The sequence below is a fragment of the Cajanus cajan genome, chromosome 11 (genome assembly GCF_000230855.2).
Source record: "Cajanus cajan strain Asha chromosome 11, NIPB_CcT2T_4, whole genome shotgun sequence".
NCBI classification, from domain to species: domain Eukaryota; kingdom Viridiplantae; phylum Streptophyta; class Magnoliopsida; order Fabales; family Fabaceae; genus Cajanus; species Cajanus cajan.
Window position 1 is genome coordinate 19,409,966 of NC_138527.1, and position 26,085 is coordinate 19,436,050.

Genomic DNA, 26,085 nt, shown 5'->3' on the forward strand with positions numbered 1-26,085 from the left:
AGTAAAATATTGGTGGCGACTCCATGAACCTATTTTTAAAACCATTAATTAAGGATTAGTCTGGTGTCCGGGCATTCTTTAATTAATGAGACTTTTAAAAGGATGTCTAAATCATAGGTCGCTAGATCGAAAATTTTCGGGTTGCGACACATGTCACCATATTTACATCGGTTCCTTACAAAACGATGTAAAAAAAATGTGCGGTAGTCATTTCGTAAATAACTTGAGTAAATAAGAATATTTGCATCGGTTATTCTAAAAAACGATGTAAATATAAATAATTCTACGTCGTCGATTATATGAGTGATCGATGTAAAAATGAAAATAATGAGCTATTCTAAATCAGGTTTTGTGTTGACCAATGTAGATGGGGTGACTAAATTCTTCCCCACACCTGTGACCACTCATGCGCGCTCACTCTCAAACCTAAAACTCTCTCAAACCTAAAGCGATCTTCTCGAAGCTCTCCCGCCGCAGCCGCCTCCCGAAGTCCCTCGTGCGCCGCTACTTCACGCAGCTCGTCTCCGCGCTCCGCTTCTGCCGTCGAGACGAAGGTGAAGGAGGTTGGCTTGAATTTGGGGTTTAGGGTTGAGGTTGGGAAGCTTCTCCAGACTCCCCCTCCGCGCTTCACCTTTAAGGTTATCAGGGAAGAGAGACAGGGCTTGGAGGACGAGATCGCGTGAGGCGTAGTCCACGAAGACTAGGGTGGAACTCGCGTGACGGAGGATGACGGAGACGGTGCGGGCGTCGAGGCGGGTGTTGATGTTGTTGAGGACGGCGCCGACGAAGGGGACGGCGAAGTGGAGCTCGTACATGGCGGGGATGTTGGGGGCGACGACGGAGACGACGTGGCTGCGGCGGACGCCGAGGGAGGAGAGGGCGGAGGCAAGCTAAAGGCAGCGGCAACACGTGTGGGACCAGGTGAAGGTGGTTTGGTTGTAGATGACTGAAGGAGTGTTGCAGTAGACGGTGGTTGCTCTGTCCAAGAAGCCGAGTGGGGTGAGAGGGGAAGAGTTAGCGGCGCCTGGCTTGAGCTGTTCCATTACGCACTACAAAGATTCTGTGGAGGATATGATACAGGACCCATCACTACTTGAATTTGCTTGGATTGAGCTCCTCGAGAAGAATAAGTCTGTGAAAGTTGAAGAGTTAGCTAAGGTAATATGCTTTCTTGACTAGATGTTAATGCATGCTTTCTTTGTCCTTAAATGAGTTGCTTGTTCTGCAGATAAATTACAAGATGAATATTTTTATCTGTAAGATTGCAACAGTTACATGGTAAAACATGCCAACTGTGTATAATATGAATTGTGATTGATATGGATGTTGTAAAGTTTTAATCTTGTGGTGGTCTCTTTAAGTTGTCTTTCTTGTTCTCATCCTGTCTTGCTAATAAGCTGTTTATATAGAACTAGTTTGAGAATGATGTTAATGTAACCCAATTCATCTCAAATTATCATTTAAATATTGTTTGCAAATTACCATCTTGAATTGCTATATTGTTATTTAGAGTATCCATGTCTGTGCTTTATGTTGTGAGCGAACTGGAAAATATTAGTGGTACTTTGTTTTGCTACCTTTTTTTACTTTAATTTTGATTGTTAGAATAGTAGATTAATCCACAACCTTTTATAGTTTTCTTCACTGTTCAACAAGCCTTGTCATTGAATTATTTTTCATACAATTGCAAGAAAAGGTATTTTAGATGTTAATTAATTAGACTCTACCGTTAACTGTCCCAATTGGTGGGGTCTATCAAAACCCGAATTTTCAGTAAAATAAAAAATTAAAAACATTTAGATCGAGGTCTTGATTAAAGTTTTGTATAGTGTTTTCTGTAGTCTTTCTCTCTATCATTTTTAAAAAGATATATTATCTTCCTTTTGTTCAATTTTTCATAAAAGCTTTTCCTTTACCCCTTTTAATTCTATGTTAGACATTCTCATCAATTTCTTCATTACTTCCAAAAGCTGTGTAACTTGAGATATGATGTGATTTCCTGTATTCATCTCCAAAGCATTATTACCTCTTGTCTTACTGAACTTGTATCTCATATATTCTGTTTTATTCCTACATAACCAGAAATCAGTTTATTCCAAAATCTGTCCCCACAACTAACTTTAAAATTTACTCTTTTTCTGGATTCATCAATGATGAGTCTATCATCAACCGTGGAATTGTGCTTAAATAATAAATGGTGGAATTCAAACTGGCACTTTTCAAATGCTTAAATAATATATAATTCCACATATTACGTCTTCCTCCCAACTACCACAAATGATATCTGTGAGGAAATCCTTCTCAATGTCCTCTGAAACATGGTTATCAGTTTGTACAATTCACTGTTCAATTCGTACAATATGATATGATTCTCCAGCTTGGTGATATGAATCGTGTGTGCTAAATAGATTTTAAGTTTGAATTGTACACGAATTGTTTGAAGCGCGTGAATCGCATTCTGCACATAAATTGTATGATTCTTACACAACAGGTCACACTCTAAACAGAGTCGAGTTGTATATGTGATTTGACAATAAGAAGTTTTTTTTTTCTCTTCCCAAAAATTAGATAAGACAGGGAATTGGCTGCTGGTGTATGTTGGTTTGCCTTTGCTTGCAATCATACCAGGCAATGAGCACTATCTTCACTAGTATTAGGTTTATGTTTTTAGTTATTATTCATGAATTTTTACTTTTATGTATCTTGGTTGTAAATAATATACTATATTTTATTATTGATCATGAATCTTATGATTTAAAACACGATTCGAAACACGATTCAAAAAATTATGATTTGAATCCCAATTCAATTATCATGCTCTGAAATGATTATAAAAATATGTGATCTTTCACGAAGGCATTGTGGATATTTGTCCAATGCATATGTATTCTTTATTTTGCACTGCTGCCAACTTTTCCTGGTTCAGGTTTATTGCTTTTGCACTTAAATGAATTATTAATTTCAAGGATCTTTTCTTTACCATTATATTTTATTGAACCAGGCCAAGCTTGCAGCTATGCAAGAAAGATTTGGACGAGAGATCCACGTTTTTGAAACATTAGCTTTGGCTTCATCATCAAATGCTCCATTATCCAATGGTAATGGCATCTTATCTTTGACAATCCCAAGGCACTAGTTAAGTTTGCATTAAAAATTTAAATTATTGATATTCGTATGTTGAATTTTTCTCAAAAATCCTAATTAAGATTACATTTCTTGTTGGTATGTTGTAGGAGAGAAGACCGATGACTTCTATGACCTTACTAATATTTTTAGTTACATGGAAAGTTTGTAGTTCATGTCAGTGGGATTTTTTTTTAGGAATTGGAAGGTCTTTAACTTCCTTGTATGTATTGTGACAAGTTTTTAAGAAGAAAAATTTACTCAATGGAGTCTGCTAGTCAAACATTATTTTATTTTACTAAACAGTGTATGTATTGTGACAAGTTTTTAAACTGTTATCCTTTAGGACAATTAAAAATTAATCTACGTTTGTAGAGCTTGACTTCTGCTAGTCAAACATTATTTAATTTTACTAAACAACTATGCATTGTGAAAAGTTTTTAAACTGTTATCCACTTACAATTGTTATGTATATTAAGTTTTGTGATTTTATTATAATAACAACATAGCAATCAAATTCTTTATTATTTGCTTTTGAAATGATAATTGTTCGAAATATAATGAAATCCTTGAAAACTGGTCGTGTTTCAAAAGTAATCAATCCTTGAAAACTGGTCGTGTTTCAAAAGTAATCAGAAATAATCCAAAAATAAACATGATTTTTTAAAAAAAAAAATGCAATCTACATCAGTTCTCAGAAAAACCAATGTAGATTTATTCTTAAATCTACATCGGTTTTTCAGAACCAATGTAAAAATGTATACATTTTCTACGTCGCTCTATTCTACATCATTTTTAGAAACGATGTACATTCCTTTACCGAACCGATGTAGAATATGCATCTTGTAGTAGTGATATCTTTTGGCATATATTTTGGATATATGTTATGTATAACCTCTTTATTAACTTCTTGATTTGTAATTTGATTATTTTCCTAATCTATAGTTAGCTTCTATAACAATATAAGGTTAGATAGTTAACCTAATTCTTCTTGTATATAATGAAGGGTAATCGTCTAAAATAACGGACAAAAACATAGAAGGTGGTTTTCATTTCTAAAATTCTTGTTCATATCTTGGCACATACAATATTTGTTACGAAAGATATGCACATCTGTATTGATTTCTTACTGACATTTTTTCTTTTATCTATATATATCACTTCTTTCCTTGTCATTGACTTTTATGACATTATTATCTTGTATTGTTCTAAGTTAATGTTATTTATATCCTATCTTAGATGGTGTGTAATAATGATTTCTTGGTCATGTGAAGTTTGCACTTGAACTTGAATAGAGTCTGTAGGTAAAAATTGAAGATGAGGCGATGGAGGAATCCACCCAAGAAGAGATAGAGGATGAAAAAGACTGCTCCAGTCATTGATGTCATAACAGAATTTGACGTCAATAAATGTATAGTGAATGAACTAATGTACCTAGTGAATAGAGAATTTAGATGTAACTTAAAGATGATTTATTTTAAATATTTTGAAGACAAATTTTTCACAGAAATCATTAGAGATGATTAGAAAAATGCAATCTCGGGTCGAATAAAACCACCAATTACATACCAGAAATAATATTATTTTCCCATTCATTACATGAGTTTAAATACGAATAAACAAAAATTAAAACTAAAACTAATAATATGGTGGAAAAGAAAAAAGAAATAAAAATAACATTAAATATATTATTATAATTTTTAATCAAAATCTTTTGAAATCATCGTAATAATATGTTCAAAATGAAAAATGCCTATATAAGACATGAAGAGACAATTTTTACACATTATAACACTTCATAAAATTGTTTGTTTTCCAGTACATTACAATGAGGAATTAGACATAAAGAACACGTTTTGGTCTTTGATTTATGTTTTCTTCTTGTTTGTCATATCGGTCATTCTTTTCATTTTCTTGTAGTGTTTTGTATGTGGTAAAATTGGAATATTCGATGTAATACATGCTTGCTTTTAGTAGTAAAATAATAGGCATATAAGATATTTAGGGTGTTAATATCTTTTGACATATATATTGGATATTTGTCACGTATAACCTCTGTATTAGTTTCTTGATTTGTAATTTGATTATTTTCCTAATTTGTAATTAGCTTCCATCACAGTATAAAGTTACATAGTTAACCTAATTCTTCTTGTATATAATGGAGGGTGAACCGTCTAAAATAACAGAGAAAAATATATAAGATCACTTTCATCTCTAAAATTCTTGTTCATATCTTGGCACTTGCCGTATTTGTTATGAAAAATACGCATATGTGTATTGATTTCTTGTTGACCATTTTCTTTATATATATATATATTACTTCTTTCCCCATCATTGACTTTTATTATATTATTATCGTGTATTATTCTAAGTAATTTTATTTATATCCTATCTTAGATGGTGTGTAGCAATACAGTTTCAAGGAGATTTTCCTCTTCTGAACAAGAAAATAGTCCGTAGAAAGAAACTCAAGATGAGGCGATTGAAGAATCTACAATGGAGGAGGTATCCACCCAAGAGGAGAACAAGGAGGAATCGGCCAAATAGGAGATAGAGGATGAAGAAGACTTATCTAGTCATTAATGTCATAACAGAATCGGACATGAATAAAAGTATAGTGAATGAACTAATATATCTATTAAATAGAGAATTTAAATTAACTTAAAAGAAAATTTATTTCAAATACTTTGAACACAAACTTTTCACAGAAATGATAAGAGAAGATCATAAAAATGCATTCTTGGGTCACAAAACCACCAATTACATACCAAAAATAAGAATTTTTTCCCATTCATTACATGAGTTTAAATACTAATAAAATAAAAATAAAAATTAATAATAAGTTAGAAAAGAAGAAAGAGATAAAAATAACATTAAATATATTAATATAATTTTTCATGAAAATCTTATGAAACCATGAGAATAATATTTTCAAGAACAAGTAAAAAACACAACCTTATATGAAAAATGTCTACATATAAGACATCAATAGACAATTTCTTTCACATTATAACACTTCATAAAATTGTTAGTTTTCTTGTACACTACAATGAGAAACTACAAGTAAAAAACATGTTTGGTCCTTGACTTATATTTTATTCTTGTTTGTCATATCAGTCATTCTCTTTATTTCTTGTAATGCTTTGTATCTCGTAAAAAAAGGAATATCCATCTAATACTTGCTTGCTATTAGTGACAAAATAATAGGCATATAAGATATTTAGGATGCTAATATCTTTTGGCATATATTTTGGATACATATTATGTATAACCTCTTTATTAGCCTCTTGATTTGTAATTTGATTATTTTCCTAATCTGTAGTTAGCTTCTATAACAGTATAAGGTTAGATAGTTAACCTAATTCTTCTTGTATATACTGAAGGGTCTATCGTCTAAAATAACGGACAAAAACATAGAAGGTGGCACATGTTGTATTTGTTACGAAAGATATGCACATGTGTATTGATTTCTTACTGACATTTTTTCTTTTATCTATATATATTACTTCTTTCCTTGTCATTGATTTTTATGACATTATTATCTTGTGTTGTTCTAAGTTAATGTTATTCATATCCTATCTTAGATGGTGTGTAACAATGATTTCTTGGTCATGTGATGTTTGCACTTGAACTTGAATAGATTCTGTAGGTTAAAATTGAAGATAAGGCGATGGAGGAATCTACAACGGAGGAGGAATCCGCCCAAGAGGAGATAGAGGATGAAAAAGACTGCTCCAATCATTGATGTCATAACATAATTTGACGTGAATAAACGTATACTGAACCTAATATATCTATTAAATAGAGAATTTAGATTAACTTAAAAGAAAATTTATTTCCAATACTTTGAAAACAAATTTTTCACAGAAATGATAAGAGAAGATCATAAAAATGCATTCTTGGGTCACAAAACCGCCAATTACATACCAAAAATAAGATTTTTTCCCCATTCATTACATGAGTTTAAATACTAATAAAATAAAAAATAAAATTAAAAATAAGGTGAAAAAGAAGAAAGAGATAAAAAATAAAATTAAATATATTATTATAATTTTTTTGTGAAAATCTTATGAAACCATGAGAATAATATTTTCAAGAACAAGTAAAAAAACACAACCTTATATGAAAAATGTCTATATATAAGACATGAATAGACAATTTCTTTCACATTATAGCACTTCATAAAATTGTTAGTTTTCTTGTACACTACAATGAGAAACTACAAGTAAAAAACATGTTTGGTCTTTGACTTATATTTTATTCTTGTTTGTCATATCAGTCATTCTCTTTATTTCTTGTAATGCTTTGTATCTCGTAAAAAAAGGAATATCCATCTAATACTTGCTTGCTATTAGTGACAAAATAATAGGCATATAAGATATTTAGGATGCTAATATCTTTTGGCATATATTTTTGATATATACTCTTTATTAACTTCTTGATTTGTAATTTGATTATATTTCTAATCTGTAGTTAGCTTCCATAACAGTATAAGGTTAGATAGTTAACCTAATTTTCTTGTATATAATGAAGGGTCAATCGTCTAAAATAACGGACAAAAACATAGAATGTGGTTTTCATTTCTAAAATTCTTGTTCATATCTTGGCAAATGTTGTATTTGTTACGAAAGATATGCACATGTGTATTGATTTCTTACTGATATTTTTTCTTTTATCTATATATATTACTTCTTTCCTTGTTATTGAATTGTATGACATTATTATCTTGTGTTGTTCTAAGTTAATGTTATTTATATCCTATCTTAGATGGTGTGTAACAATGATTTCTTGGTCATGTGATGTTTGAACTTGAACTTGAATAGAGTTTGTAGGTAAAAAATGAAGATAAGGCGATGGAGGAATCTACAATGGAGGAGGAATCCACCCAAGAGGAGATACAGGATGAAAAAGACTACTCCAGTCATTGATGTCATAACAGAATTTGACGTGAATAAACGTTTAGCGAATGAACTAATATATCTAGTGAATAGAGAATTTAGATGTAACTTAAAGATGATTTATTATAAATATTTTGAAGAAAAATTTTTCACAAAAATCATTAGAGATGATTAGAAAAATGCAATCTCGGGTCGAATAAAACCACCAATTACATACCAGAAATAATATTGTTTTTCCATTCATTACATGAGTTTAAATACGAATAAAGAAAAATTAAAACTAAAACTAATAATATGGTGGAAAAGAAAAAAGAAATTAAAATAACATTAAATATATTATTATAATTTTTAATCAAAATCTTATGAAATCATCGTAATAATATGTTCAAAATGAGAAATGCCTATATAAGACATGAAGAGACAATTTTTTCATATTATAACACTTCATAAAATTGTTTGTTTTCTAGTACATTACAATGAGAAATTAGACATAAAAAAACACGTTTTGGTCTTTAACATATATTATGTTTTCTTCTTTTTTGTCATATCGGTCATTTGCTTTATTTTCTTGTAGTGTTTTGTATATGGTAAAATAGGAATATTCGATGTAATACATGCTTTCTATTAGTAGTAAAATAATAGGCATATAAGATATTTAGGCTGTTAATATCTTTTGACATATATATTAGATATTTGTCACGTATAACCTCTTTATTGGTTTCTTGATTTGTAATTTGATTATTTTCCTAATTTGTAGTTAGCTTCCATAACAATATAAGGTTACATAGTTAACCTAATTCTTCTTGTATATAATGGAGGGTGAACCGTTTAAAATAACGGAGAAAAATATATAAGATCGCTTTCATCTCTAAAATTCTTGTTCATATCTTGGCACTTGCCGTATTTGTTATGAAAAATACGCACATGTGTATTGATTTCTTGTTGACCATTTTATTTTTATTTATATATATTACTTCTTTCCCCATCATTGACTTTTACAATATTATTATCGTGTATTATTCTAAGTTTGTTTTATTTATATCCTATCTTAGATGGTGTGTAGCAATGATTTTTCGGTCATGTGATGTTTGCACTTATACAATTCCAAGGAGATCTTCCTCTTCTGAGCAAAAAGAAAGTCTATAGGAAAAAATTGAAGATGAGGCGATGTAAGAATCTACAATGCAAGAGGTATCCACCCAAGAGGAGAACAAGGAGGAATCAACCAAAGAGGAGACAGAGGATGAAGAAGACGTATCCAGTAATTAATGTCATAACAGAATTTGACATGAATAAAAGTATAGTGAATGAACTAATATATCTATTAAATAGAGAATTTATATTAACCTAAAAGAAAATTTATTTTAAATACTTTGAACACAAATTTTTCACATAAATGATAAGAGATGATCATAAAATGCAATCTTGGGTCACAGAACCACCAATTACATACCAAAAAAAAGAATTTTTTCCCATTCATTACATGAGTTTAAATACTAATAAAATGAAAATAAAAATTAATAATAAGGTGGAAAAGAAGAAAGAGATAAAAATAACTAAATATATTATTATAGTTTTTCGTGAAAATCTTATGAAACTATGAGAATAATATATTCAAAAACAAGTAACAAACACAACCTTATATGAAAAATGTCTATATATAAGACTTGAATAGGCAATTTCTTTCACATTATAACACTTCATAAAATTGTTAGTTTTCTTGTACACTACAATGAGAAACTACAAGTAAAAAACATGTTTCGTCTTTGACTTATATTTTATTCTTGTTTGTCATATCGATCATTCTCTTTATTTCTTGTAATGCTTTGTATCTGGTTAAGAAGGAGTATCCATCTAATACTTGCTTGCTATTAGTGACATAATAATAGGCATATAAGATATTAAGGTTGTTAATATCTTTTGGCATATATTTTGGATATATACTCTTTATTAACTTCTTGATTTGTAATTTGATTATTTTCCTAATCTGTAGTTAGCTTCCATAACAGTATAAGGTTAAATAATTAACCTAATTCTTCTTTTATATAATGAAGGGTCAATCTTCTAAAATAACGGACAAAAACATAGAAGGTGGTTTTCATTTCTAAAATTCTTGTTCATATCTTGGCAAATGTTGTATTTGTTACGAAGGATATGCACATGTGTATTGATTTCTTACTGAAATTTTTTCTTTTATCTATATATATTACTTCTTTCCTTGTCATTGACTTTTATGACATTATTGTCTTGTGTTGTTCTAAGTTATTGTTATTTATATCCTATCTGAGATGGTGTGTAACAATGATTTCTTGGTCATGTGATGTTTGCACTTGAACTTGAATAGAGTTTGTAGGTAAAGTGACACTCTCTACCCCAACATATATATATATATATATATATAATAATAAAAAGAAATATCTTATTGGATAAAAAAAAATATTTAAAATTTGAAATGACAATTCCAATAATCATGTGAGTAAGGAATTCACACTCATGTACTTAATCCAAATAGCAAATAAAATGACAAAGAATAAAAATTGAATGTTCCAAAATATATACTTTAATAAAACATAAATAACATCATATTCTAATTCTATCTATGTCCCGATGTCACATGTCCTCTCAGAGCAAAATCCCACATAGAAGCCTGAGCTCCATCGTCCACATCCTCAGCCTCATGCTACTGATGGTCTCCTGTATATCAAACAAGAGAAACGACACAAAAGAAGGGAGTGAGAAACATCTCACTCTGGCTCACGGTGTAGGAACGCACACCGGATAGCCAAACACAAACAATACAGTTACCTCATAGATCAATCAACAACAATAGCTTATCCAATCATCCAAGTCATACAAATAGTAATTTATCATCATTTAATAATAAGAATGCACATGCATGGACACGGACTACATATTATCATGCATGTGGCGCCAATAAAACATCACATGGCATATTGCCGCAAGCAATACATGAAGAGTAGTCTAGGAGTACATGTCGGGGTCACACCCTCTGTGCACTCTCACTAAAAGGATATACTACTAGAGTCTCGTCGGGATAGCTAAGCCGCGCAAGATACATCCCATGCACACAATGGGAGAGACTGGGACTTCCAAACCGAGCTATCCCCAAGGACTAATCCCCAAAGCTTTTACACTAGGGGGCCTTCTCTGGCGGTGTATTCCATATCGTACCCTTAAAACATTTAAGCAAATGATGCATGTTAATCAAGACTCTATGCATTCTCATATCACAGTATCATTTCCCATGGTCATATCACATCATCACATTTCGTCATCACATTTCATCATCACATTTCATTATCACATTTCATTCACAATCTTCACTTAGCACTTTATTCCGTATTAAAACTCATCTATTTGCATAATTAAATACACATTTATACATCTTATACAACAAGGAGTACAACAGAACAATCAGAAGATAAAACAGAAAATATTCCTATTTTGTCTGCTGCTCATAGGGTTCTCTCAAGAACTCATAAAGCGTTCCAATTTATGCAATAAACATTTAAAAATAAGATAATTCACATATATAATTATTATCACAATTAATTTACTCATACAAGCACCAATGCACTCCCTTAGGGTTTTCCGTAGGAACCCATAGGAGCACCAAATTTCACAATCATAGCCTAAACAAAGTTTCTATTCATACACGCATATTAATTAAGTAATTGGAACATACAAGAAAAATATGACATACAACAAACACAGGATTGGGGGCCAATCCCACTACCCAGCATACAATCCCACACCCAGAGCGAGGTTTCTCACTTCCCCCTTACCTCGATAAACAGGAGTTGAAATTGAAGCAGGATCTCCTCCTCCGGGTTCCCCTTGGTCTCCAGAAAGTGTAGAAGAAAAAATTTCAAAAGTGAAAAAATGCGTTTTTCTGGAGTGCCAGAACGCATTTATAGGCATCAAAATTTGGCCAGAACGGTCCGTTCTGAATCCGGAACGGCCCGTTCTGGGCACATGGAACATGTACAAAAGCCTCTCCTAGAACGGCCCGTTCCAAAACCTGAACGGTCCGTTTTGAGTCAATACTTTGTTCTTTAAAATCACATCTGGAACGGCCCGTTCCCAAAGTGGAACGACCCATTTTGGGTTGAAAATTTTTCCATGCATGCTCGAGTTGGAACGACCTATTCCCAAAGTGGAACGCCCCGTTCCGGGGCTATGAAAATCTAGAATTACTAATTAAAAAATAAATAAATAACATATATAAATTATCAATATAATTTAAAACATGATTTTCTTCAAATAATAATTATAACAAAATATCATAATTAATAATATTATACAAAATAATTTTCATAAATGATTATTATTAAAAACCTTTAAAAATTCAATCAAACCCAATTAATTAATCAAAATAATTATAAGGAAATAATCTTCAAAAATACAAAAATAAATAATAATTATCCGTAGTATTAATAGAAAAATTCGGGATGTTACACAATGGAGGAGGAATCCGCCCAAGAGGAGATAGAGGATGAAAAAGACTACTCGAGTCATTGATGTCATAATGGAATTTGACGTGAATAAACGTATAGTGAATGAACTAATATATCTAGTGAATAGAGAATTTATATGTAACTTAAAGATGATTTATTTTAAATATTTTGAAGACAATTTTTTCACAGAAATCATTAGAGATGATTAGAAAAATGCAATCTCAGGTCGAATAAAACCACCAATTACATACCAGAAATAATATTATTTTCCCATTCATTACATGAGTTTAAATACGAATAAACAAAAATAGAAACTAAAATTAATATGGTGAAAAAGAAAAAAGAAATAAAAATAACATTAAATATATTATTATTTTTTAATCAAAATCTTATGAAATCATCGTAATAATATGTTCAAAATGAAAAATGCCTATATAAGACATGAAGAGACAATTTTTTCACATTATAACACTTCATAAAATTGTTTGTTTTCTAGTACATTACAATGAGAAATTAGACATAAAAAACACGTTTTGGTCTTTGACTTATGTTTTCTTCTTGTTTGTTATATCGGTCATTCTCTTTATTTTCTTGTAGTGTTTTGTATGTGGTAAAATTGGAATATTCGATGTAATACATGCTTGCTATTATTAGTAAAATAATAGGCATATAAGATATTTAGGCTGTTAATATCTTTTGACATATATATTGGATATTTGTCACGTATAACCTCTTTATTTGTTTCTTGATTTGTAATTTGATTATTTTCCTAATTTGTAGTTGACTTCCATAATAGTATAAGGTTACATAGTTAACCTAATTCTTCTTGTATATAATGGAGGGTAAACCATCTAAAATAACAGAGAAAAATATATAAGATCATTTTCATCTCTAAAATTCTTGTTCATATCTTGGCACTTGTCGTATTTGTTATGAAAAATATGCACATGTGTATTGATTTCTTGTTGACCATTTTCTTTTTATCTATATATATTACTTCTTTCCCCATCATTGACTTTAATGATATTATTATAGTGTATTATTCTAAGTTAGTTTTATTTATATCCTATCTTAGATGGTGTGTAGCAAGGATTTTTTGGTGATGTGATGTTTGCACTTATACAATTCCAAGGAGATCTTCCTCTTCTGAACAAGAAGAGAGTCTGTAGGAAGAAACTGAAGATGAGGCGATGGAAGAATCTATAACGGAGGAGGTATCCACCCAAGAGGATAACAAGGGGGAATCGGCAAAAGAGGAGACAGAGGATGAAGAAGACTTATCCTGTCATTAACGTCATAACAGAATTTGACATGAATAAAAGTATAGTGAATGAACTAATATATCTATTAAATAGAGAATTTAGATTAACATAAAATAAAATTTATTTTAAATACTTTGAACACAAGTTTTTCACAAAAATGATAAGAGATGATTAGAAAAATGCAATCTTGGGTCACAAAACCACCAATTACATACCAAAAATAAGAATTTTTTCCCATTCATTACATGAGTTTAAATCCTAATAAAATAAAAAGAAAAATTAATAATAAGGTGGAAAAGAAGAAAGAGATAAAAATAACATTAAATATATTATTATAATTTTTCGTGAAAATCTTATGAAACCATGAGAATAATATTTTCAAGAACAAGTAAAAAACATAACCTTATATGAAAAATGTCTATATATAAGACATGAATAGACAATTTCTTTCACATTATAACACTTCATAAAATTGTTTGTTTTCTTGTACACTACAATGAGAAACTACAAGTAAAAAACATGTTTGGTCTTTGACTTATATTTTATTCTTGTTTTTCATATCGGTCATTCTCTTTATTTCTTGTAATGCCTTTGTATTTGGTAAAAAAGGAATATCCATCTAATACTTGCTTGTTATTAGGGACAAAATAATAGGCATATAAGATATTTAGGTTGTTAATATCTTTTCGCATATATTTTGGATATATACTCTTTATTAACATCTTCATTTTTAATTTGATTATTTTCATAATCTGTAGTTAGCTTCCATAACAGTATAAGGTTAGATATTTAACCTAATTCTTCTTGTATATAATGAAGGGTCAATCGTCTAACGGACATAAACATAGAAGGTGGTTTTCATTTCTAAAATTCTTGTTCATATCTTTGCACATGTTGTATTTGTTACAAAAGATATGCACATGTGTATTGATTCCTTACTGGAATTTTTTATTTTATCTATATATATTACTACTTTCCTTGTCATTGACTTTTATGACATAATTATCTTGTGTTGTTCTAAGTTAATGTTATTTATATCCTACCTTAGATGGTGTGTAATAATGATTTCTTGGTCATGTGATGTTTGGACTTGAATTTGAATAGAGTCTGTAGGTAAAAATTGAAGATGAGGCAATGGAGGAATCTATAATGGAGGAGGAATCCGTCCAAGAAGAGATAGAGGATGAAAAAGACTGCTCCAATCATTGATGTCATAACAGAATTTGACGTGAATAAATGTATAGTGAATGAGCTAATATATCTAGTGAATAAAGAATTTAGATGTAACTTAAAGATGATTTATTTTAAATATTTTGAAGACAAAGTTTTCACATAAATCATTAGAGATGATTAGAAAAATGCAATCTCGGGTTGAATAAAACCACTAATTACATACCAGAAATAATATTATTTTCCCATTCATTACATGAGTTTAAATACGAGTAAACAAAAATAAAAACTAAAATTAATAATATGGGGGAAAAGAAAAATGAAATAAAAATAACATTAAATATATTATTATAATTTTTAATCAAAATCTTATGAAATCATCGTAATAATATGTTCAAAATGAAAAAAGCCTATATAAGACATGAAGAGACAATTTTTTCACATTATAACACTTCATAAAATAGTTTTCTTGTACACTACAATGAGAAACTACAAGTAAAAAACATGTTTAGTCTTGGACTTATATATTATTCTTGTTTGTCATATCGGTCATTCTTTTTATTTCTTGTAATGCTTTGCATCTGGTAAAAAAGGAATATCCATCTAATACTTGCTTGCTATTAGTGGCAAAGTAATAGGCATATAAGATATTTTGATTCTCAATATCTTTGGGCATATATTTAGGATATCTGTTATGTATAATCTTTTTATTAACTTCTTGATTAGTAATTTGATTATTTTTCTAATTTTGAGTTAGCTTGCATAAAAGTATAAGGTTACATAATTAGCCTAATGGAGGGTAATAATGGACAAAAACATAGAAGATCATTTCTTCTCTAAAATTCATGTTTATATCTTGGCACTTGCCATATTTATTACGAAAGATACACACATATAATGATTTCTCACTGAAATTTTTCTTTTTATTTATATATATTCCTTCTTTCCCTGTCATTGAGTTTTATGACATTATTATCGTGTGTTGTTCTAAGTTAATGTTATTAATATCCTATCTTTGATGGTGTGTAGCAATGATTCTTGGTTAGGTGATGTTTGCACTTATATAACTTCAAAGGGATCTTCCTCGATCGTGTGAACATGAGGAGAGTCTGTAGGAAGAAATCAAAGATGAGGCGATGGAGGAATCTACAACGGAGGAGGAATTTGCTCAAGAGGAGGCCAAGGAGGAATCGACCAGTGACGGATCCAGAAAATTTAGATTGTGGGGGCAATATTTATTTATATATTTATAATATTAAAAAAATACATATAACTTTTATATATATAAGTATATATATCAAAATTATTTTTTAAAATTTTTTATATCTACAATTAAAAATGAAAATAAATTAGGTCATATTAGATTATATTATAATTTGATAGGTTTGAATCTAACTTTTTTTTTAAAAATAGATGTCATAAATATAACTTATTTATTTGTCATAGACATTTTTTTAAAATATTTGGTAAGAATTATAATCCTAAAAACTTATTTATAATAATTTAACACTAATAAAAATATTAAAAAATTATATATGTTAAATTGTATAAAAATAAAGTTTAATTTATTTATGATAGAAACATGTTTCTAATATCTAATATAAATTTTTAGATGATAATTTATTTTAAAACATATTTTATAATAAAATTTTTAAATAGAACATAAATCATCCAACCTTTCATATTTTGATTTTTTTAATCAACATGTACAATCTTACAATCTTTACTATTTTGAATTTTTTTAATCAATGTATACAATAAACAGAAAATACAAAAGGTAAAGATGTATATTGTAAAATTTATTTTATAAAAAAATAATTTTTTAATATTTTTTTAGGTTCTTCATTTTTTTATATATTACATTATATATGTGAGTATTAATATATATATATATATTATAATTAAAATTTTTAAAAAAATTATTCATTATCACATATAAAAATTAATCTCCTTTAAAATATTAAAAAGCATAAAATAAAAGAACATTTCTTTCAAATTTATATTTTATATATATAATAATTTAAATATATATATTATTAAAATATAACATTTTTTAAAATATATTATGTTTTTTATAAAAAAAAATAATATATATATATATATATATATATATATATATATATATATATATATATATATATATATATATGTAAACTGGTAGTGGGGGCAAGTGCCCACACTATGCTTAATGTGCATCCGTCCCTGGAATCAACCATGGAAGAGTGGGCTAAAGAGGAGGCCATAGAGGAGACAAAGGATGAACAAGACTTATCCAACCATTGATGTCATAATAGAATTTGAAATGAATAAAAGTATAGTGAATGAACTAATATATCTAGTGAGAGAATTTACATGTAACTTAAGACAATTTATTTTAAATATTTTGAAGACAAATTCTTCACAGATATTGTAAGAGAGATGATTAGAAAAATGCAATCTTGGATGACATAAAACCACCAATTACATACAAAAAATAAGATTTTTTTTCTCATTCATTACATGAGTTTAAATACTAATAAGCAAAAATAAAAACTAAAATTAATAATAACATGGAAAGGAAAGAAAGAGATAAAAATAACTTTAAATATATTATTATAATTTTTCATGAAAATCTTATGAAATCATCATAATAATATGTTCAAGAACAAGTAAAAAAACACAATCTCATATGAAAAATGCCTATATATTAGACATGAATAGACAATTTCTTTCACATTATAAAATTCATAAAATTGTTTGTTTTCTTGTACACTACAATGTTAAACTACAGGTAAAAAACATGTTTTGGTCTTGGACTTATGTTTTCTTCTTGTATGTTATATCAATCATTCTCTTTATTTCCTGTCGTGCTTTGTATGTGGTAAAATTGGAAGATCTGATGTAATGCTTGTTTACTATTAGTGACAAAATAATATGCATATAAGTTATTTATGTTGTTAATATCTTTTGGTATATATTTAAGATATCTATTGTGTATAACCTCTTTATTAGCTGCTTGATATTTGTTGTCTGATTATTTTCTTAATTCGTAGATAGTTTCTATAACAATATAAGGTTACATAGTTAACCTAATTCTCCTTATATATAATGGGGTCAACTACTTCAACAAGAAATTAAAGATGAGGCGATAAAAGAATCTACAAAGGAGGAGGAAGAATCTGCCTAAGACGAGGCCAAGGAGAAATCAACCATGGAGGAGTCAGCCAAAGAAGAGCAATCAAGTTATTAATGTCATAAAAAAATTTGATATGAATAAAAATACAATGAATAAACTAATATATTTAATAAATAGAGAATTTAGATGTAACTTAAAGATAATTTATTTTATACAAAATATTTATATTAGAATTTGACAGACTCAATATAAGATTATAATTAAGCATTAGCTTCAATTAATAATCAGTGAAGTTTTATCTAATGTGTAACGACCCGCCAGGTCTCACACTGTCTACAGCGTCCAAATACAAGTATAAAATAAAATATCACTACCAAACAATTATATATATATAATGAGAATACACAACTAAAATGTCTCATAATATATATAACTGAAAGTAGGGAATAATACCCTATACAACAACTAGGTAGTCAAAAGCTACCAATCAACTAAATACAACGTCAGCCTTTTTCCTGAGTCCCAACCAAAAAGAATCTCACCCAGTCCAGCAGAGGACCTACTCCTGATCTGCTCGCATACCAAGGTATGGTCATCACAGTCCCAACCACATAGGGAAAACAAGCTAGGGTAAGCTCACAACAATAATCATAAAAAAATAGCATCAACATATAATAAACAGCAATAGAACTCTACTTTCAACTTGCAACTTAAAGCAACACAACATCTACAACAATAAATATACAATATCATCTACTAGCAACAACATTTTCAACACATCGCACTTTATTCAAATTGGCCGCTTGTAATCAGTATAGCTCGGCTTGATCCCTATACAGTGGTCGCTTCATACTCGTATGCCTCGACCTTGCCCGTACACGGGACCAACCAAGTCCTAGAGGAGAATAACACATCATCCACTCCAAGGAACAACTTTCCAAGGAGGGCTTTAACAAATTGGGCTCTCAAAGCGCCACAACTATCTTAATCCGCACAATGGAATGAACAACTTTAAAACTTCTCCTCTAGTCCTAGTGATCAACAACTCATCACAACACAATCACATAGTATTTATCACAATAGCTCAAATATCAACTCATTCATACAACATTATGTACAACTTGAATGCAACAACCCATGCAACATCAACTAATGCGTCGTCACGCATATACAACTAAGAGATCTCCAAAAACTGAGGTTGAGCAGTCTAGGTGGAATTAACCCTACTAAATCCAATGTTTGTCCTATCTTAACCAGGTCAGGTATAGAACATCGTTAGGAGCTCCGAAGAGAACCAGGTATAGACAACAATAGGTGATTACTCAGGTGTGCCACTTAAACTCGGAGGTCCAGTACTGTTGTCAGGACAGAAGGGTTTGGGTATGAGCCTACCACGGCCTTGGCTAGCATGACCAATCCACATATGGAGTTAGCCCACCCATTGTCCTCCAAGTACCACGCACCCTCCAGTACCTAGTCAAAAACTACATCTCTAACTAGATACCTTACTCAAATTGGTCATTCAACCATGACATGGATTGACTACTTCCATATCACCCACACTGTACTAAGGGATCCAACTTTAAAACAACTTTCAACTTATCACCTTAGTACTATGTATCTCAACATAGGACATATATCTTCACCATATGTCCCCAACTTTTCAACTTTACAACAATAGGCAGCTTTACAACTTTACGACAATAGACAACTTTACAACTATAACATCATAACAACTTTAAAATAATGCGACAATAGGCATCTTACAATAATAGGAAACTTATACAACTTTAAACAACTTTTACAACTTTAATAATTTTAACAACATGCAAACAACCTAATCAAACAACTATAGTCATTACAATATCAACTTAATGTAACTTAACAACTTTACAACGTTAAAACAACTTCAACAATATACCACATATTCGACACAAATTTACAAATCAACTAACATATTTAAAATTCATCTATCATGTCAACTTACACAATGTAAACAACATAAATCAACTTAAGCACCCAACAACTCAACTATTTCAACAAAAGAACACAATGCATAAAGCTTCCCTAACCTGAAAGTAAGCTTTCTAGTCCGAAGTCCTTCTCTCTAGAACCTATCTCTAAAACCTCTCCTCCTCAACTGCACATAGGTCCTATTTATAGAAATTCAGGAGTGGCCAGAACGGCCCGTTTTAAATTCAGAACGGCCCGTTCTAAACTCAAACTTCATGTGTAAAATTTACATCTAGAATGGCCCGTTCTCAAACCAGAACGGCCCATTCTGGGGTTGCATTTTCACCCATAACAGCCAATTTGGAAAGGCTCGTTCTCAACTAGGATTTTTAAGCCTATTTAGTAGTTTGGAACAGCCCGTTCCAGTTTGGAAATGACCCGTTCTGGGCTACTAAATTACCCTTATTTTAGTAGCTTGGAACGACCCATTCTAATTTTTGGAACGGCCCGTTCTGGGCTACTAACTACGTTACAATACCTCCCAACAAACAGGAATTTTCGTCTCCGAAAGTAGGCTTACCTGCAAGGAGGAATGGATACCGTTCCTTGAATTGACTCTCCACCTCCCAGGTCGCCTCACTAATAGTTGTATCCCAAAGAACTTTTACCAAGCTGATGGATTTGCTCCTAAGCTCCTTCATCTTGTGATCAACCACAACTACCAGTCTCTTCTCATAGGTCAATTTCTCTCTAACTTGCACCTCATTCATCTCCATCACGTGACTCGGGTCTCTAATGTACTTCCTCAACTTTGAAACATGAAACACATCATGTAGGTTAGACAGAACCAGAGGTACCGCCAACTTATATGTCACTGGACCTACACGACGAAGGATCTGGTAAAGACCAATGAATCTCAATGTGAGCTTCTTGGACCTTCTAGTCTTTCCCACTCCATTAGTGGGTGTCACCTTGAGAAACACGTGTTCTCCCTCCTCAAACTTTAGAGGTCTCCTTCTCCTATCAGCATTGGACTTCTGACGACTTTGGGTAGTTCTCAACCTCTCTTGAATCTACCTCACCATCTTAGTAGTCTGAAGAGCTAGCTCTAGACCAACCACTACTGACTCACTGTCCTGAAACCAACACAATGGAGTCCTACATCTCCTGCCATATAAATCCTCAAAAGGTGCCATGCCAATACTCGAGTGAAAACTATTGTTGTAGGTAAACTCCACTAATGGTAACACCTCCTCCCAACTACCCAAATGATCCAACACACAAGCTCTCAGGAGATCCTCTAGTGACTGGATTGTCCTCTCTGGCTGACCATCCATCTATGGATGATAAGCAGAGCTCAACCTCAACCTTGTCCCCAATGCTTGATGTAGAGTCTGCCAGAACCTAGAAGTAAACCTCGGATCTCGATCAGAGATAATACTTGAAGGCACTCCATGCAATCGTACTATCTCTCTAATATACAACTGTGCAAGTCTCTCCAAGGGCCACCTCTTCTTGACAAGAAGAAAGTGTGCACACTTTGTCAACCTATACACCATTACCTAGATAGAGTCACTATTCCTAGTTATCCTGGGCAACCTAACCACATAGTCCATGGTGACACTATCCCATTTCCACTCAAGAATCTCCATCAACTGCATCACCCCTCCAAGCCTCTGATGCTCAATCTTCACTTTCCGACAAGACAAACAAGTGGCCACAAACTCTGTTATCTCCCTCTTCATACAAGGCCACCAAAAACTCTTCTTGATGTCCTGATACATCTTAGTCATACCGGGATGTATGCTAACACGACTCATGTCCCTCCTCCAGAATAGCTCTCCTCAATTCTGAATCTTGAGGTAAACAAATCCGACCCCTAAATCTCAGAATCCCATCAGTACCAAGCTCAAAACCAACTTCCCCTCTCGATACTAAGCAATCCCAAAGTCTTCAACAACTCTAGATCCTGTAACTGCTTAGTTCCCACCTACTACAATAACTCATTAGTTATAGTGATCATACCACAACTAACGTGATCTTGAATAACCTCCACGAATTCAAGGCAAACACCACAACTGCAAGCTCCAAATCATGGGTGGGATAGTTCTTTTCATGGGTCTTAAGTAGTCTCAAAGCATATGTGATGGCATCCTTACTTGCATGAACATGAGATGATGAGCAAAGGAAGAGGACGCCTACTCCAAGGATCAAGTTCTTCAAAGGTGGCACAAGGTTTTAAGGTGGATGATGATGGAATGGACAAAAATGGAGGTTGGGTAGAAGGTGTTTGAGGAAATGCTTGAGAATGGTACTCTAGGGTTAGCTCACTTCATGATGATGAAGGCCACTTCTAGGGTTGTTTCTCTCAAAGAGGAGATGGTAGGGTTTAGCTGAAAATAGCCAAAGGTGACTAAGGAAAGATATAAAGGCACAAAAGGCTCTCTTTATATTCAATATCCAAAGTATTTACAAGGTGTGGTGCCTAGGGTATTTATAGGAGTGGGAGGCATCTAGGATTGCATTTAGTGTGCCAAATGCACACCAAATGAAACCCAAATTAACCCTAGATGCAACTTGGTGGCCAAGGATGAAATCTTTGGGTTTAGTTAGGCTACATCTAGGTGCATGATAAGACCATGCAACCTTTGCCCTCCACTTGGGCCTAAGCCTTTCTAAGCCCAAAAATAGGTCCAAACACCACCAAAAATGTGTCTAGCTCCCTAATTAATTACCTTAGCCCAAAATTAAAAACCTATGATCTAAAGCACCCCATAATACAAGGGTAAAATCGGAAATACAAAAGAAAATAAATCCTATGACTAAGATACCCCAAAATACAAGGGTAAAATAGGAAATTAAAGACAAGGGAAAAAAAATAGGAATAAAAATAAATGTTATAAAAACTTAGGAGCTAAGGCCCAAAAGTAGGCTTATTCCTCCTATGGTTTTTCAACACTAACCCATTCCTCTTGCCTCCTTCAATATATCACCTCTTGGTCTTCTTGGTCTTAGTGTTATTCCATCATTCCCTCCCTCTTGAAAAGGATTTGACCTCAAATCAAGAGGTTCTTCATGGTGGACGTCATTACCAACAAAAACATAAAAATAAGCATGAGAGGCAATAGTATATGATATAGATGGAAAGTGCATCCTAAGAGGAGTTCCACTAAAAATGCTAAAAAGATTTTCTGAGCTAAAAGGACTAGACTCCCTAATGCTAAGGATAGGATCCTCCCCATGATGAAGTCTAGGTGTATAACTAAAGCCTAAAAAGTTCAAAAGACTAAAACTATAGCACACTAAAGCATTAGTCCTAAGAACTAAAATATCTTGTTGGAGGCACCCAATGTAGTGACCTAGGTATGTACTAAAAAATAAAGAAAACTTAACTAAACAATGTCCTAAACAACTTTGTATTGCATTATTTGTTAGATACATATGAGAAAAAGGTGTGAAGAGGAGTCTAGAAAACTCATATAATCTAAGTTTGTCTTGTAGGGAAGTAACCAAGTTAAGTTCAAATAAGTTTGAACTTCCCTCGAGATCAAAAATAGAAAATAAGACACAATGAGAAGTATCTAACAAATCATACAAATCAAAAGTTGGGTGCTTGTCGCAACACGAAAATTTTTGATCTCGCGACTAATGGTTTAGACATCCTTTTAAAAGGCTCATTAATTAAGGAATGCCCGGACACCAGACTAATCCTTAATTAATGGTTTTGAAAAATGAGTTCATGGAGTCGCCACCAATGTTTTACTCAAAACATTGGAAAAAGAAAAGGTTTTTAAAAGTCCAATAATGGCCTTGATAACCAGAATTGGGTTCGGGGATCGGTTACGTGTAGGGAAGGTATTAAGCACCCCTACAGCGCCCTAAATCGGTACCCTATGATGAAGTTAACGTAATAAGAAATAATAAATTAAATATTAGATCCCCTTTTATTAATAATTATTTACATGCTTAAGAATTAAATTATACAATTAATCCTAAAATATCTACATGATTGCTTTTATTATAAACAATATTTATCAAAGATAAGAAATAAGATAAAGAGAAGAAAATTGACTGAAATACCTCTTGAATGAGCTCTATTGGATCTTCAAAAAAGGTGCTTTGTGGCAACCCTTCACACTACAATGCCTCACAAACTCTCAAGAAATACAAAAGAGAGGGGAAGAGAGAAAAAGAGAGAAATTTTGAGCTATAGGAAGTCTGGACGAAATTTCAGAGTCCCGAGAAATGAGCCCTAGCTGTCTATTTATAGACTTTAAAAGGGGTCCAGAACGACCCGTTCCAAAATCGGAACGGCCCGTTCCAGTAGTGAGAATAACACGTGATTACTTAGACCAGAACGGCCTTGGAACGACCTGTTCCAGATTTAGGAACGGCCCGTTCCGGTTTAGGAACGGCCCGTTCCATTTTAGGAACGGCCCGTTCCAGCCCTGTCCCAGCCCCATTCCAGTTAAGCTTTTACCCTTTTTTTGAGGAGTTTGGAACGGCCCGTTCCAAATTGGGAATGGCCCGTTCCAGTTTTGGAACAGCCCGTTCCAGTCTTCTAAAACCAGCTTGTTTTGGGCTTCTGGGCCCTCTAAAGTTCTGTCCCGTTGTTTGTATGCTCCCTAGATAAAATTGGGTGTCTACAGCTGCCCCTCTTTACTTGTCCTTTGGAATAGTAACGTGTTGCTTTTCCAAAGGCAAGTAAAGACGTAGACATTTCGTCCGGGTCTTCTCTTCGTCTCTTTGGTGTTGGTGCTTCTACGTTGCTTCTCTTGAATAGATGTATTTGCTCGTATCATCACCCTTTAGAGCAGTTGCATACTCTTGGGTAACAAGGCTGACAAACTGTACACCTGATCTTCAGTCTTCGAGTAGAAGCTCCATTGTTTCTCTTGTGATAGTGAGGTAAAAATTCGGATCTTCACTCTTGTTTTGACAATAGATACCTTCACGTTGTTTCCTTCGGGTAGACGATGTTCCCTATATCCTTGTCCCATGGAGCAACTGAGTGTTGGATTGTATGCTCTATTAGGTGTCAAGGATGGTGAACCGAAACATCTAGGCTTCAAGATCCATGTGAATGCCCCATGTTGCTTCCTGTGTCCTGAATCTTCTCCTTTAATTCAGCAGTGTAGATGCCCCCACACCATTTCTTTCGAGTAGATGGTGTTTGCCCGTATCCTTGTCCCTAAGAGCAACTGAGTGTTGGTTTGTATGCTCCGTCGGGTGATAAGGATGGTAAACCGAAACATCTAGGCTTCTAGTCTTGATGTAGATGCTTCCTACTACTTCTGCTTGTCTCATGGTAGTGTGTTTCTTTATTTGTGGCTTGTTAAAGAGGGAGTATATTATGAGGTCAGCCTCTCCAGGCTGGACTGATATTTAGGGCTTCAGCCGGTCCACAGGTGGGAGCTCGACGGCAATCCCTATTTTGACTTTGAAGAACTCGGTGGTACCTTCATTGTCATTCACTGATTTGAGAGGCTCGACGGTGGCTCTCGATCAAGTTGTGCTGATTTATAAGGCTTCAACGGACTTATGGTGGGAGCTCGACGGCGGTCCCGATTTTGACTTCGAGGAACTCGGCGGTACCCTTGTTTTCGTAGTATTTTTGTAGCCTCTGCAGGCCGTAGTATTTTCATAGCCTCTGCAGGCCGTAGGCCGTAGTATTTTCGTAGCCTCTTCAGGCCGTAGTATTTTTGTAGCCTCTCCAGGCCGTAGTATTTTCGTAGCCTCTCCAGGCCGTCTGCTGATGTTGTGAGTATTGCTGTGCTGGCCTCTCCAGGCCACCTGCTGATATTATGAGTATTATTGTGCCGGCCTCTCCAGGCCGCCTGCTGATGGTGAGTATTATTGTGCCAGCCTCTCCAAGCCACCTGCTGATGTTGTGAGTATTGTTGTGCCGGCCTCTCCAGGCCGCCTGCTGATGCTGTGAGTATTGTGTCGGCTTCTCCAGGCCGCCTGCTGATATTGTGAGTATTATTGTGCCGGCCTCTCCAGGCCGCCTGCTAATGTTGTGATTGCCCCTTTTTCTATGGGAGGACGTCTGATGAAGACGAGGATTACTGGTAGGTGGTGCCCCT

The 26,085-nt window shown here is 32.7% G+C and overlaps 1 protein-coding gene across 2 annotated transcripts; it reads left to right on the top strand.

Annotated features, from left to right (window-relative positions):
- Window positions 1-371: 371 nt before the first annotated feature.
- PUX1 (plant UBX domain-containing protein 1) lies at window positions 372-4,636 on the top strand. 2 transcript variants are annotated; one of them, XR_014430592.1, is made up of 3 exons: window positions 372-1,158; window positions 3,002-3,098; window positions 4,398-4,636. XR_014430592.1 is itself a non-coding variant. In XM_083066597.1 (3 exons), exons 1-3 carry the CDS (start codon window positions 1,072-1,074, stop codon window positions 3,293-3,295), a joined length of 246 nt encoding a protein of 81 aa, XP_082922723.1. In that variant the 5' UTR covers window positions 372-1,071; the 3' UTR covers window positions 3,296-3,505. The 2 variants fall into 2 exon arrangements, 1 of the variants encoding a protein (XP_082922723.1); XM_083066597.1 differs by lacking the exon at window positions 4,398-4,636 and adding an exon at window positions 3,234-3,505.
- Window positions 4,637-26,085: the final 21,449 nt, after the last annotated feature.

Excerpts from the sequence above, each read along its gene's own strand:
- PUX1 (XM_083066597.1), top strand. The coding sequence starts at position 1,072 with ATGATACAGGACCCATCACTACTTGAATTTGCTTGGATTGAGCTCCTC. Across the intron at positions 1,159-3,001 it reads AAGTTGAAGAGTTAGCTAAG|GCCAAGCTTGCAGCTATGCA; the intron begins GTAATATGCTTT and ends TTATTGAACCAG. Across the intron at positions 3,099-3,233 it reads AAATGCTCCATTATCCAATG|GAGAGAAGACCGATGACTTC; the intron begins GTAATGGCATCT and ends GGTATGTTGTAG.